This window comes from Pogoniulus pusillus, chromosome Z (assembly GCF_015220805.1).
Source record: "Pogoniulus pusillus isolate bPogPus1 chromosome Z, bPogPus1.pri, whole genome shotgun sequence".
Lineage (NCBI taxonomy): Eukaryota > Metazoa > Chordata > Aves > Piciformes > Lybiidae > Pogoniulus > Pogoniulus pusillus.
Window position 1 is genome coordinate 62,603,032 of NC_087309.1, and position 15,157 is coordinate 62,618,188.

General features: G+C 41.3%; 1 protein-coding gene across 4 annotated transcripts in view; it reads right to left on the reverse strand.

Moving 5' to 3' along the window:
* The window catches only part of ZDHHC21 (zinc finger DHHC-type palmitoyltransferase 21), a 35,659-nt gene extending 25,342 nt beyond the window's left edge, over positions 1-10,317 (reverse strand). For all 4 annotated transcript variants that reach the window (XM_064176782.1, XM_064176779.1, XM_064176781.1 and 1 more), the window contains exons 1-5: positions 10,227-10,317; positions 7,050-7,250; positions 6,199-6,297; positions 2,942-3,053; positions 1,520-1,658 (exon numbers count right to left, since the gene is read on the reverse strand). In XM_064176782.1, the coding sequence (XP_064032852.1) occupies positions 1,520-1,658; positions 2,942-3,053; positions 6,199-6,297; positions 7,050-7,230 (531 nt within the window). In that variant the 5' untranslated portion in view covers positions 7,231-7,250; positions 10,227-10,317. The remainder of the gene's footprint in view (positions 1-1,519; positions 1,659-2,941; positions 3,054-6,198; positions 6,298-7,049; positions 7,251-10,226) is intronic.
* Positions 10,318-15,157: the final 4,840 nt, after the last annotated feature.

Consider the following 15,157-nt stretch of genomic DNA (forward strand, 5'->3'; position numbering starts at 1 on the left):
CAGGGAACAGTGTGGCCAGTAGGACAAGGGAGGTTATTCTTGCCCTGTACTCAGCACTGGTAAGGCCACACCTTGAGTACTGTGTCCAGTTCTGGGCCTCTCAATTCAAGAAAGATGTTGAGGTGCTGGAACATGTCCAGAGAAGGGCAACAAAGCTGGTGAGGGGCCTGGAGCACAAATCCTATGAGGAGAGCCTGAGGGAGCTGGGCCTGTTTAGCCTGGAGAAGGGGAGGCTCAGGGGTGATCTTATTACTGTCTACAACTACCTGAAGGGGCATTGTAGCCAGGTGGGGGGTGGCCTCTTCTCCCAGGCAACCAGCAATAGAACAAGGGGACACAGTCTCAAGTTGTGCCAGGGTAGGTATAGGCTGGATATTAGGAAGAAGTTCTTCACAGAGAGAGTGATTTGCCATTGGAATGGGCTGCCCAGGGAGGTGGTGGAGGCACCGTCCCTGGGGGTCTTCAAAAAAAGACTGGATGAGGCACTTAGTGCCATGGTATAGTTGACTGGATAGGGCTGGGTGATAGGTTGGACTGGATGATCTTGGAGGTCTCTTCCAACCTGGTTGATTCTATGATTCTATGATTCTATGATTTACAAAGACAGTGCAACTATAAGCAAAGGCATTTACACTTAGTTACCATTCAAAATGAACATTCTGAAAGCCCAAAATGTAACAAAGTTTACTTACACAACAATCTTCTTCACTAATATAGGAAGACTGGAATTTCACATCCCTTTTAACCTGAATGCAGCTGCAACAGTATCTGCTTTGCTGTACTATCACTTTCGAGCAAACTTCTTGAATATTCTGAACATTACAGGTAATGGCCATAAATGAGTACCAGCCACAGGGACCTTGTAACTTCAGCTCCATAACGGAAGAATAGCCATAATTATTTACTCTATTCCAACCTGTAAATCTATTTTCTTTGTTTGCATGTTCAATTGCATTTTGCAGATGAAACATGACAATGGCATAGCATTCAAATAAAACAGTCTTTACATTCTGTTAATACACCAGACCTTTTCAAAGCAAAACAAAATACTGGTTCAAAACCAACACACATTTTTAGCCTTTAAAAACTGAAGTACAGTTTTTCTCTTTTTCTGGCAGCATTGGCACTTCTAAACAGGGACTGCAGGTAGATATATACACTGCATAAATTCATTTTGGGGTAAACAAAAATAAATTGGAATACACCTAAAGTAGTTACTTTGCTTCCTTCCAGTATTCATTAATCAATTCTAAAGTAACCTAACTGGTTCTATCTTCTTTTTTCAGATTTCTAAGAAAACTAATGTTGTGTTTTTAACACACAGAAATAATGTATCTTTAGAATGCTATTTTGTTATTGACAATAAATCAGTTTGCTCATTTGATAACATACCTCTAGATGAAGTCACTTCACTGTCAACAACTAAGCCAGCAGAAATGCATAGTAACTATATAAACAAAATTAAATTATGTTGCACTACTAGATGTTTATTCCATTCATAGAGAAAACAGATTCTTACCCCATTTTCTTTTTCCAGAGGCAAAAAGTAGTAGTAATGGCAAAAATCAAGTATCAGTGTATAAGAACTAAGTATCTGAGTATAGAAACACAGCTGTAAAAATAGCCAATGGTTGTCTTCACCAACGCAATTATTAATCCTGCAGAGAAACAAAGTGTATATATAAAGACAAAACCACAAAGACTTCAGCACTGTAGCAATGACACTGTGAACAAAAGGCACTGCTACTATTTATGGAGTTCTTAATCATAGTGATGGTGTATGTGTTAGAGACGGTGGTTTCCTCACACCGCTACTTAAAGTGTAGGGTGCATTACTGAGATTACCACTTAGGAGACGTATTTCACCTTATACAGCAAAGATACTCTTACAATTTTAAGTAATAAAGTAACACTGGTCAATGAATTTCAGTTGTGGTGAACTGCGTAGACTCCAAAAACTGGAAATGCAAACAAATGGTTTGAAAAAAATGTGATCACAAAGTAATCCAATGACAATGTAAAGGAGTAATGGGATCACAATGAATTGAAAAATACTGAGATCCAAAACCTTTAAAATCTAAGTCTAGTCTGCTCCACAGAAGTTATCCTGATGCAAAAACGTAGCTGAGGTACAACTTCATACAAGTATTGCCACAGACATCAGCACAAAGCTACACCATAATGACAAAAGCACTACACTGCCAGTATTTTCTGAAGCAAAAGGAGTAGCCTGAAAAATGGCAAGATCAGCACAGGAAGATCCCAATGTCTGCCTTGCTGGAAAAGCCTCAGATGTACTAGCAGACATCTAATTTGAAGCTACAACCAGTTTAAGTTTAAAATTCCAGCCAGATTAGTTCATTTTGACTGAAACTAGTTAGGGGACACTAAACTAAGCAAATTCACTACAAGGTCACAGAGGGTATGACAAATGCAGATGCAGAATGGCATGAGCCAATAACATTTTCTACTTAGCAAAAATCATCTGAAATCACAATCTATTTTTATTATTATGAAGAGCATCCCCTCTTGAAATTGCAATCATTCCTTTCAATGCAAGAAACATAAATACTGTTCAATTTCCTACCAAAAAGCATCTTTCCAGTGTTTGAAATTAAATTGCAACAAGTGAAATAAATCTGCCACATACAAATGGTCAGTTTTAGGAATAGAAGTTCCAATTATTTAAACGAGCTATGTGAATTTTTCAAAACTATAAGGCCTATAAGAATTTGACAATGATAAAGTGTTACACTACAACAGTTTCTCCTGTTGGTTTTACTTGTAGACATAAGACAGACTCAAAGCTGTTCCTTCCCTGTTGAAAATGCCTAAATGATTAAGGAAAGAAATACGACAAATGAGCAAGAGTCAAAGCCATGAACTTTAAAATGGTTCCTAAAACAACAGTAGATGGTTAGAACAAATGTTCTCATCTTACCATGGACAGTGGTGATCCATTCTCCTCACACAATGCCCACAACGACTGCAATGGTGTGAACGCTTTGGTCTCATCATATTGCATTTGTTACACAATTCCCAATATTCTCGTTCTAGACGAAAACATAAAGACACTTCAGAGAGATTCAAACTCAGCATGCTCACGATAACACTGTATGCTAGTGATTCTAAGGGGAAAAATTATATATGAAAAGGGCAAGCAGCATATAAAAAACTTCTTTCCCAATGTCACGGTAACTAAACTGGAAGATGCTACTGCCACTCTATCACAGCTTTCATCTCCAAAATCTACTCTCTTCCTATGTATTTCTAGGGAGTAGTTAGTACTGTACAAAAGCTGTTACACAAACAAGAAGTAATGTAATTCACAATTAAATTATTTTCTTACACCTCTACTGTGAAAAAACATATCAGCTAGACAGAACCATGGTACAATTTCCCTGCCATTTCAAAATCTCCTAAGGAAATACTGCTACTCAAATTTGTCAAATCTAGCTAATTAAAGTAAAATACACAATGAACACTTGAGAAGTATATTCCATCTCAAAGCATGCATCTCCCAACACAGCACTTTACACAAAAGGCAACCAAAGAACAGGTAGAGGATAGGCTTGTATTTAAGTATACACTGCTTTCGACGTCCAGTGTGAGATTCTTTTAAACTGATTCCCAGACATACTGAGTAGCTGAGCCCCCAGTAATAGTGAAGGTGAGCAATAGTGGCTATTACTTATCTCAAATCACACCAATGAAATTACAGGAAGCCTTTAAAAAATGAGATTTCAAGTTATATATTCAGAAAACTCATTTGCATATGGTAAACAAACCACAAAACTGGAATAGTTTCATTCACAAGAGTATGTTTTTCCTGTCTTTAAAGAATTCTTAAATACTGAGAATCTTAAATACTTTGACTGGTGTTTTTATCTAAATGGAACTTTCTGATGCAGTAAAATTTCCTAAATCCTAAGTTGTGAGAAAGTAAGCTTAGTTTTTACAGTAGAGTACTCTGAAACTCTATACAGTAAAGCACCACACCTTTGCAAACAAAATAAAGTAAATTTATCACTTCTGAGTCACCTGCAGACAGCTCTAATCTTGTCTTTCTTGTTGCAAAATAACATTTGCACACTGGAAGTAAAGAAGCCCAGTATCTGAGGCCATTAAACTAGCAATACTGCCAGATGGAAACTGATTTACGATCTGTTCTCATAAATCCAGTGTCACAGGTATTACTACCTAATAGGGTATCTCCCAGCAGAGATCAAAATTACTCTAAATTTATTTTTAATACTGTTGTACAGGGTTAACCCTCCAGGGGGAGTAACCTTGAACCTGACCCTAGGTGGTCATGACCCCTCCCCAGGGGTGGGTCTGAACACCACCAGGTGGTGGTTAGCCCACTCCCACTTCGTGTCTAAAGATCCATAAAAGCAGGGGGACTTCCTGATTCTCTCTCTCCGCTCCCTGCATACCAGGATCACCATCATGTTCCTGGTTCTCTTTGTTTTTACCACGTGGCCATCACCCACGAGGCGAACAAAGCCATCACCATGATAATCAGGTTGTATTTATATCTTTTGTATTTGCTTTCCCTTTCCTATATCTTTGTAACTTCCCTATCTCAGATACCTTTTTAAGTTATTGTTAAAGTTTTCTTTTTAACTTCCAAATCAAGTGAGATTCATTTATTTGGGTGTGCTTACCTTTTCTCTCCCTACATCTAATTCCTTTCTTTTGGGAAAGAAGAGGGAGAGGGAAGGACACTCTAAAAAAAATGTTATGGGTTCTATCAAATTTATTTGAGTCTCTGGAAATTTAAACTAGAACCGAGACAACTATTTATACCACGTAAAAAACATGTATCTTCCTGTCAACAGAGAACACTAGAGAAATGCTGCCATAGAAAGTACAACCCCCCATACGTAGCACACCAAATCATAATATCCATGTCACAGTCAAGCCTAAATGTCCCATCTTCAGATGTGTAAAGTATCATTCTGCATGAAAAGAATGGAGCATAAAGAGGTTGGCCAACGATCCGAAGGCATTCCTTAAAAGAGAAATATTCATGCCCAAAGGGATTTTGTAGTTGTCCTGATATTTGGCAAGTAAGTGATCATTCAGCCATAAATGTAATTGTCTGTAACTGGACCGAGTGTCTTCATCCTCCATCCTGGGTTGCATAATCCATGTTGGTCTTCCTGCAGTGGTAACTCTGGATGCAGGACCCAAGTCTAAGCCACCTCTCATTTTACTGAGTATCAAAGGTTCAGTTACCAGGAGCAGAAAGCACACTGACATGAGATTTTGTGTTTCATATCTGAATTCTATGAAGATTCATCCCTTCCTATGACCTGCTGCCTAGTTTGTGCATATTAACATCAGGAAGAGAGAGCAAAATGTTACTACTGGCATCTACCATGTTGCAAGACAAGACTGAATTACTCACTCCTCACCACATTCTACATTTAAAAATTATTTTCTGTTAATCGGACAAAGGTCATGCTGCTTAATAGTCCTACTCCATTTCAAACTACTAATTAACCTCTAGGCATTAGAGAACAAACTTAACAGCATCAAACACTTCATAGAAATACTGTCTTTGTGTAGAATTATTAAGGTGTCAAATTTCCTCTGTTTCTGGAACATCATATACCATACAGGACTTGTGGGGCAGATTCACATGGGCAGAGGGGAATTCTCACATTAAGTTGTTACTCTATAGCAATGCAATGTAACTGGCATCGCATTTGTTTGCTTACAGCCCATACAAAACACAAATCACTGGGGAAAAAAAAATGTGAAAACTGCACAGGTATAATCCTTCCACCATCACTTTCAACATCTTACAAATTGAGTTTTAAAATGCTTGTAGGATTATAATGACTAACTATCTCTAAACATCTTTCATTAAATATTATCAAGGTAGAAGTATATGCGATATGTCTGAAACTCTGGAATACAAAAAACTCCTTCTCATGGAAACATCTCCTAGGAGAAGTTCCTGCATAATTGAACTTCTGATGGAATACATGCGTTGAGCAGCTTTGAGTCTATACGAGGGAAAATGCTAGAAATTTACAAGGTAAAAACCATGACATTCCAATTCTAATTTCATTAACAATACAGGCTCCACCAATGACATTTTCATGAAATCTCACAAAACAGATTCATAACTATTTTGAAGTAATTAAACCAACTGTTATTTAATTATATATAAACAACTTAATGTACCTGTAATTGGTATCTTTGGGTTTTCAGGTAACTTTCCTGGATCAGCTACTGAGGCTCTTAGTAATGAAGCTATGCAAAACAATGAGCAGAAATAATAAGCTGGAAAAAAAAACAAAACCATTTGTCAGTCTTTTTCAGACATACAAAGTGTCCACTAAACACTGCATCGACAGTACAGATACTCCAGCACAGAGATAGAAGTCTACTCAGCCTTCTCATACAATTCCAGATATCTTTTTGATACTATAGAGTCAATAGTATTAAGTACTCCCTAGTTTTAGAAAGGGAGAGGAAAAGGCAGCAGTGAATGTTGTTTTGATAGAACCAAAAAGGATGACACTGTGACCTCAGTACTGAATTTAAGAAGTTCCTCAACTATCTTACTTAATAAGCACAAACTGAATACAGATCAAAGCCTCTATGTGAAAGGATATTTCAATTTCTCACCTTTTCCCCCAGAAAAACCTATTAGCCTTACTCAGGTTAGACCCATACAGGGATGTATGACAAAATTTACAAAACTCAGTTTGTCAACCACTAATACCACCACTCCAAATTTTGACAAGCACTAAGAGCTGTTGGCCTGAAATTCCATCAATAAGTTCTAGCTACAAAATCTGAAAGCCATACTAACACTCCTGAGTTTCCACACAAGTAAGTTTTATCACAACACCTTTGAAATTAATATCTCAACTTTTCAGGCCAAAAAAGTAGGATGCATCCCAGTACTCTTACCCTTTGTTTTCATCCTTCATCCCTTTATTTTCTGACTTTTCTCATATATATGAACCATTGCTCAGAGTTACTACTTTCACTAGGCAAAAAAAAAAGACTAAGTTAAATTTACTTACACAAAATTGCCACAACTGAAATATGTCCCTCTTCATAGTGAGGAAAAAGGATGACTTTTGGAATTAAGATTGTATTGTATAGCCAGATAAAGATAATCAGGCCCATGCACAACCAACCCTGAGGGTCAACCACAAAGTGAATTTGTCTTCCCATCGAGCACAAACAGGTAATAATCTGCATAATCCAGGAAAAGTCTTATCCTAGAGACATAAAAAAAGAACAGAATTACTGCCATAAACAGAGAACAATAGCAGCAGACAACATCAAGCATGAATGCAATGGTAAAGCACATTGTGTCAGACGGTCAACTCTGATAAAACAGCCCAAGATGAATGGGCCTTTGGACACAGAAGAACCAATCAGAATGGCAGTTAGCCAAGCCTGACTATATTAGGTGAAGCCATAGGCCATAGGCTTGCTTTACCCAAATTTGGGAAAAGCACAGGCCTTGCACAAGGCAGGTACAAGCTAAGCATGTGTATCTTGTTTACCACAGGACATAAACAAGTTCAGGCAGGCCAGAGTCCTTAGACTCAGTGGCTCCAGGTTCTTTGCCCTCTTTCCCACGGTTGCTTTTCCCCAAAACAGGAGGGAGAGCACAAAAACATGTCTGGGCAAGCCAGGACATGTATAAGCTTATTTCAGCCTATTACAACAACTACGCGAATATGTACGGTCTGTAGACATAAATGTAGCATTATACTCACATTATCTGCCAGCTCTTAACGTGCTTCTGTTGTGTAAAGCCAGTGTCAGCAACTGGCAGGTTTAGAACTAAAAAACATTGTACATCTTTCTAAGCATATGAGATCCACTGGTGAAGGACCTGTCTGCAGCAAGGAGGCTGTGGGAGGAGGTGGGCACATTGTACAGCAGGGATGCTGAAAAGGGGATGGACCTGACCCCTCTCAGACCCTGCAACTAGCAGAATGCCCACTGCCCCAAGGAGATGCAGGCAGAGCCTTAGCCTGTACAGCTGGGCATGAAGATGCTGCATCTGATAAAGACTATGAGCTTGTAAACTTCAGCACCAGGAGCTCCTGCCCTGCTTGCAGCTCTGATATGTAGATGGGAATCTCAGCCTTGGTGGCAGCACACAAAACCAGGGAGTTCTGTTCAATAAAGCCTCTGGTCTTGGACATCATGGATAGGCTATTTCTGAGGCTGGTAGTAGCCTGGCCTTCAATTACCCTCAGCTACCCTTCCATATGGATACCCTTCCATGGATACCACCAGGGAAGACTGCGTACATCAAGCAAAGCTATATGGCTTGCAGTATTAGGGCAAAGGTCTGGGGGCAAGGTGTTGTCTCCTTCATCCTACTGATAAAGGGGAAGGGCTTGAGGAATAGACAGATACTCAGACCAACAAGTGGTGGCACAGTTTGTGTCAAAAGTTGGAACTCAAGCTTTTACATCCATAGGACCCTCTCTGAGGATCAAGAACTGCAGAGGTGTCTGGGCAAGATCCACCTGGCACTGCCTGGTGAGGAAAGTGTATTTGCCAACAGGCTGATCAAGCCACTAAAGGAAGGCTCATACTTGCAATGATGAGAGAGGGAGGTAACGAGCTACAATTAATTGAGGAAATAACAATCAGTACTTGCAAACAAATGATGTAGGATGTGTGGACAATAAAGACTTTACCATCAGCAAAACAGAACTGAGGCCATACCAAACAGGCACACTTGATATGGAAGCACCACTGGCACATACTGGGGTGGTGTCAGGAAAGGCAAAGGCCACCTGGTGTTGAATCTAGGGAGTGAGATGAAGGTCAGAAGGAAAGCCCTGTACAAGTACATGAACAGTGTAAGGAATGCTAGGGGAAATGGCTGAGTTGGGTAGGATGAGTTGCACAGCATACTTGGTGAAACGGTACAAAAAAGTTCAAAGCACTTTCTTTGCCTTGTTCTTTGTGGGTAAGACATGTTTTCTAGAATACCCCTGAGAAACAATAGGAAAGTCTGGAGTAAGGAAGACTTCCTCCTGTTGGATATAGTAATATTAAATGTAGTGATTTTATAGAATTGTCTGACTATGGTACAGCTATTGGAATTTGAAACACTGGAACATAAGCCTTGGACAGGAGAGAGTGCACAAGTTCAGAAGTACTGACAGAGGATTGGAATGACCTTAGAGAATGGTGTAACGAATGTAAACAAAATAATCCTGGAGTCTGCGGTTTTCACCTCTCTCTGCTGAAAGAATTGCCTAGACACAATATACGTGTTGTTGAGAAAATATGAAGAATGTCTATGCTAATTAGTGTGCAATCCTAACATAGTCCTACCACAAGTGTATGTAGCCAATTAGAATCTAACATGATTTCTAACCCTGTTATATAGCCCTCTGATAGAAAGTATATAAGCCCATGCTTGGGGTGCAATAAACTGGATCAGATTGGAGCTTGCTTTTATCAAGCCTTTCTCCTCATCTCTTATTACTCTATTACCAATGGTAACCAGCTTATGGCACACTCTGAGAAACAATTCAATTAAGAAATGTTTAAACAACCTGGGCATAACACTTCCATAAGACCTAACAAGTCTGAGTGCTGAGAGAGCTGGATCTGTCATTCTGAGGCTATTCTCAGTTATCTCTAGAAGTTTTGATGGGTGAGGTTCCAGAGGAGTGCCAACCCCATTTTCAAGAGCAAGAATCCATGCAACTACAGACCTTGGTGGTCTCACTCTGCTGTTTGGGAAGGTGGAACAAATAATCCTGAAAACTGTTTGCAAACATATGGAGGACAAAAGGGTGATTAGGAGTAGTCAGCATTGACTTAGGATAGGGAAACGAGGGGACTGGCAGAAACACAGGCAAAAAAAAACCTGAAAGGCAGCTAGAAACACAGCTGTCTGCTGAGAAATCCATCTGTTTTCCATCTTGCAAACGGAGATTCTGTACTTCACAGCACTTCCTCAGGTGAAATAACAGCTCAGCAAACAAAACAGAGAAATGTAAGTACTGAAATAGTAGTGTCCAAGCATTCTACTAAGTAAAATGTGTGAGCAATAAGCAGTGAGATTCTGGAGAAAAGAGTAACAATGCCTGTAATGGAAATACATCCCGCATTTTTTTACAACTCAATTGCTAACTTTTGCTTGCATGACAATATTCACTTTTATAACTAAAACCAAACAAAAAAACCCATCCACAATCCCAAACTCATACCTTTGATGGCAAGTTCCACAATTAAGTTCAAACGACGCAAAAAAAAATCTCCATTATTAAGAAAGGGAGATATTTCATCATCATCATCATCATCCTCCTCATCACCATCTTCTGTATCTTTTCTGAAAGAGAAGAGTATGATACTCAAGCAATCATCATCACTGGTTTGAAAGGCAGTCTGTAACAGATAAGTGTTCTATTTTGTTCTTCATGCCTCACCTCACTAAGCAGAGCACCCTTTCAAGATATTCAGAGACATCCAGATATTCTGCCTTTCGTGTCTGAACTGGCATGCTGATTCTAATGTTCCTCAAAACTTCAATTCTAGGTAATTTCTCAATTTCAGTATAGATCCCTGTTATTGGGATGAAGTGTTAAAGGGATGTGAGTGTTCAGAGAGAGGTCTATATAAACTGCAGTGATGTCAGTGTGTTTCAGCTATTTAAAATCGTGGTACTCTTGCTCCCTGTATGCCTACTATAATGATAGCTTTATTTTTCATTACACTTTTGTCAGCAGTACTGCACAATGTTAGTATACTAACTTCTTCCCGCAAAATGAGTTTTTCAGCTCTCTCCTCTTAGTTTATGTACAATATAAGTGTCAGGTGGAAGGGAAGGGATAAAGAAAACATTACATGCATATTCTGATTATTAGAAAGTGCTAGATTCCAATTTAACTCAAGGATTAACTGAATGTGTAGTTTTCTCATACTTCAAAAAATATTTCAATTTACTCTTCCAAATACATTATCAAAAAGAAAGGAAGACTGATCTAAAATAAGTCTGTTCTTCAGGATTGTCCCATGTTGAGAACTATAGGGTGAAAAAAATCTTCTGGGGACTAGAAGATTGTTATGCAATCCCATAATTCTGTTACCTCTTTATAAACTCAGGCAAGGCCAGCTCGTTCTCCTCTCCTCTTCCTCCTGCCCTGTGTTAGGCAGGAGCCATTTTATTGGGACAAACATGTAACCAGCAGACCTCTTTTGGGGCCTCCAGAGGCTTGTGTTTAGGCCTCCTGGATGGTGGAGGCACTGGGAGGGGGTAAATTGGAGCACCAGGGATTATAGACTGAGTTCAAGGTTGGGGGAAAATTCAAGGGGGTCGCCATGGCTGTTGTAGCTGCTTCTGTAATTTCTTTTCTGTATGACTCCAAATATAATTCTGTGTTTTTTTCTCTAATTAATTTGAGAGCTTCATTTCTGTCAGGTCTCTTTAAACACACGACAAGGATACACCATTACTGATTAGAATAACCATAATATTTAGAGGGAAAAAGTCTGTAAGCGGGTTTATGAACAAATCAGTTGAAAATAAACAATTACATGATTTATATATGTATATGCTCAGTATTCATACATGCAATGCCTAAAAAATTTCCAAAGAGTACTTTAGAACTAAATAACTGGAGATTTTATGGTCATCTTTGCTCTTACCTTGATTCATTGATTTTTTTTTTTGTATATAAAATCACAAAGCATTTGAAAGCAAACAGTAACTGTGATTTTGAAATGCTTCAGATTTACAGACATGACTGAATCTTTCATATATGACCAAGAATTGTTCCCACCTTTCTAAAAGTAAGTTTACTACAGGATGCCTGAACAGCATGTTTTACTAACCATTTTCTTCCCACACAATTCAACTAATAGTATAATAAACTCAGTATTTGTTCACCACGATCATTTCCAATATGACTTCAACTGCACAGTGAGACTACATAATAACCACGGAGGTGGAAAGTCAATTCTGTGGTAAGAGAAAGCTTTGCACTAACCAGAATCATTAATGTGAAAGAAAAAGTGTTTTAATAGGCACATTTGAATGCAAATTTTAAAAGAAGTATACAGTCTTTCATCAAGACTATTCCAAACCTACTTAGCAAAATCTATTTCATCAATAAACTCAACACAAGCAGTACTTAATTTGTCATCCTAAGAAGTGTAACAATTTGCTCTAGTGACATCCTGTTCCTTGCACATTTATGGCTGTTGCACTAGTACAGAAATCTTAAGAATTAAAGATACAATTCATCAGATAAAAGAGATGGTTTTTTTTTAAAGGAAAAAAAAAATGGACTTGAACCAAGCAATTACATTACTTTCAACGGCATTTTAAGGAAGTCACTTATGTGATGTTGTCAAGTGTCAGAACAGAATAATTATTGTGACTTTTGCAGCTCTTCTGATTAACAAAACTATTATCTGAATACCCAGTTAACATAAGCAGCAGCATTTTTTTTGCCATTACAAAACCCCACGTGTACCTGGCATCATGTATGTTTGTAACACAGATGGTTGTTCATGGAGACCCTGGCACTATGCAGCTGTGAGGTAACTGCTGACAGGTTGGTTAGGGTAGGTGAGATATTCCTATGCAATTACTTTTTATTGATAGGATCTAGCAAGGTGTATCTGTAAACATATATGGCATTCATGAAACATGCCACATGAGCCTAGATTGCGGTGTGTACATATAAGTTATCATGTCACACTACACCTTCACTAATCACAAATCCATGAAGCCTACCTTCACCTACCGCTGACCAAACAACCATCTCACTACAACCTCTTTCCAGGTAGTTGTAGAATAATGAGGTCTTCTCTCATCCTCCTCCAGACTAAACAATCCCAGTTTCTTTAGCCCTTCCTTGTAAGACTTGTTTTTTCAGGCCCTTCACAAGTTTTGTTACTCTGCTCTGGACATGCTCCAGCAACTCAATGTCCTTCTTGTTGCGAGGGGCTCAAAACTGAACACATCCAAGGTGCAGCCTCACAGGGGCTGAGTACACGGTCACGATCACTTCCCTGGTCCTGCGGGCTACATTACTCCTTGGTCACCTGACCACATTGCTGGCTCATGTTCAATAGGCTGTCAACCAGATTTTTGCCAAGCAGTTTTCCAGCGACCAGCCAATACTGTAGCATTGCAAGAGATTGGTACGACCCAAGTGCAGCACCCCGAATTTGGCCTTGTTAAACCTCATAAAATTGCTATCAGCTCACAGATGTAGCCCAGCCAGGTCCCTTTGTAGAGCCTACCTAGCTTCAAGCAGATGAACACACCAAGTTTAGTACTGTCTGCAAAACTAGCGAGTGGACTCAATCCACTCACCCAGACTGTTGATACAGATACTAAAGAGAACTGGCCCTGGGGAACACCACTAGTGACAGCTTACCAACTGGATTTAATTCCATTCACCTCTGTTCTTCAGGCACAGCCATGGGCAATTTTTAACTTAGCCATGTTTCCACCCATTCAAGCCATGAGCACCCAGCTTCTCCAAGAAGATGCTATGAGACATAGTGTCAAATGCTTTACTGAAATCCAGATAAACAACATACACAGCCTTTTCCTTGTCCACTAAGCAGTCTGCCTTGCTGTAGGAGTTCAGGTTTGTTAAGCAAAGTATGCCCTTCACGAACCCATGCTGACCGGCCCCCATCACCTGGTTGCCCTGCACGCACTGCATAATGGCACACAGGATGATCTGCTCCATGACCTTCCCTAATTCCAAGGTCAGACTGACAGGTCTGTAGTTCCCCAGATCCTCTTCACTTACCACCTCAAAAGCAGCAAATGCAACCCTCATCATTTAGCAAAATGAGCAGCCTTGTGGGTCTTCATGGACATGACAACCGTATTTTCCACTCAGTAGATACTCACTAAGTCAGCCGAGGCTCTTCCTTCCCCAACTCTCCATACAGAAAACTGAATCCCTAAAGCTAACACAGGTAAGCAGGCATCCAAGACTGGTAATACCTAACACTCATAAAGCTGAAGCCCAAAACCTGGCGATACCAAAGGCCCCAAGGCAGCCTTGAGAGAGCCCAATCTCCGCCAGCCAAGCCAGAGCTCTAGGTCTCTCAGCACCGTGCGGAAACGCGCCCTGAGAGGCACTCCGCGCTTTCAGTTTCGGACACAGGACGAGCGACAGAAGCCCGAGTCCAGAGCAGCACTCGCGCACCAGACTCCCAACGAGGCCAGGCCCCCGGCGCAGACCTTCCCACTGGGGCAGCCCCCACACTAGCAGCCGCGGCGCTACAGAGGCCAGGAGCCCGGCCCCGCCCACGCCCCCTGGGCAGCCGCCCCGTGGCCTCCCCCGTCCCCCGCCCCCGGAGCACGCGGCGGCACAAACCGTTGGGCGAGACCCGGAGGAGAGAGGCGGAGCCGCGGTCACGCGCCCCTCGCGCTCCCGCTCTCCATAGCAACCGCGGGGACCACCTCGCGCCCAACGCCTGCCGCCGCAGCGGCACCTTCGGTTTCCGCTTCCGCCCTGCGTGCGGCGCATGCGCGCTGAGAGCACGGCGGCGGCGCTGGGGGGCAAAGCGTGGGGGGCGGGAGCTGGTTGTGGTTTGCGCGCTGGGAGCACAGCGACAGCGCGGGGGGCAAAGCATGGGGCACGGGAGTTGGTTGTGGTTTGCGCGCCCTGCGGCCGGGCGTCGTGTTCGCGGAGCTGTGCTTGCCCCGGCTCCGCCTGGCTGCTGAGCTGCCTTAACCCATACTGTCCACATCACCGGCACGGGTCGTGTGTGAGGTGTTAACTGCCTTACCTTGCCTGCACAGCTGGGAGGAACAGCACTGGTGACACCGGATTCCTTTGCGCGGCTGGAGCTTGTTGCGAACATCTGCATCCCACCCGCCCCTGGGCGTGTAGCTGTTTCTCCCGAGTGCTGGAGCTCCGCTGCGCACGCCCGCGTCTGAGCGCCGATGTTGGTCGAAATGGGTTCTGTCTTGTGCTGTCTCTGCAGTTGCCTATAAAACATAAGCGCTGCGGGTATGGCTTCTGCTTTGATCACCCAAGTCCTCTTAGGAGAATTTCACCCCTTAGCTGTTGCCGTAGTCTATGCACAGAATTATTTTGTCTTTATAGTCTGAAATTGTATTAGCTGTCTCAAGAGATGGCTGTTTTGCGTTTTTAATTGAAAT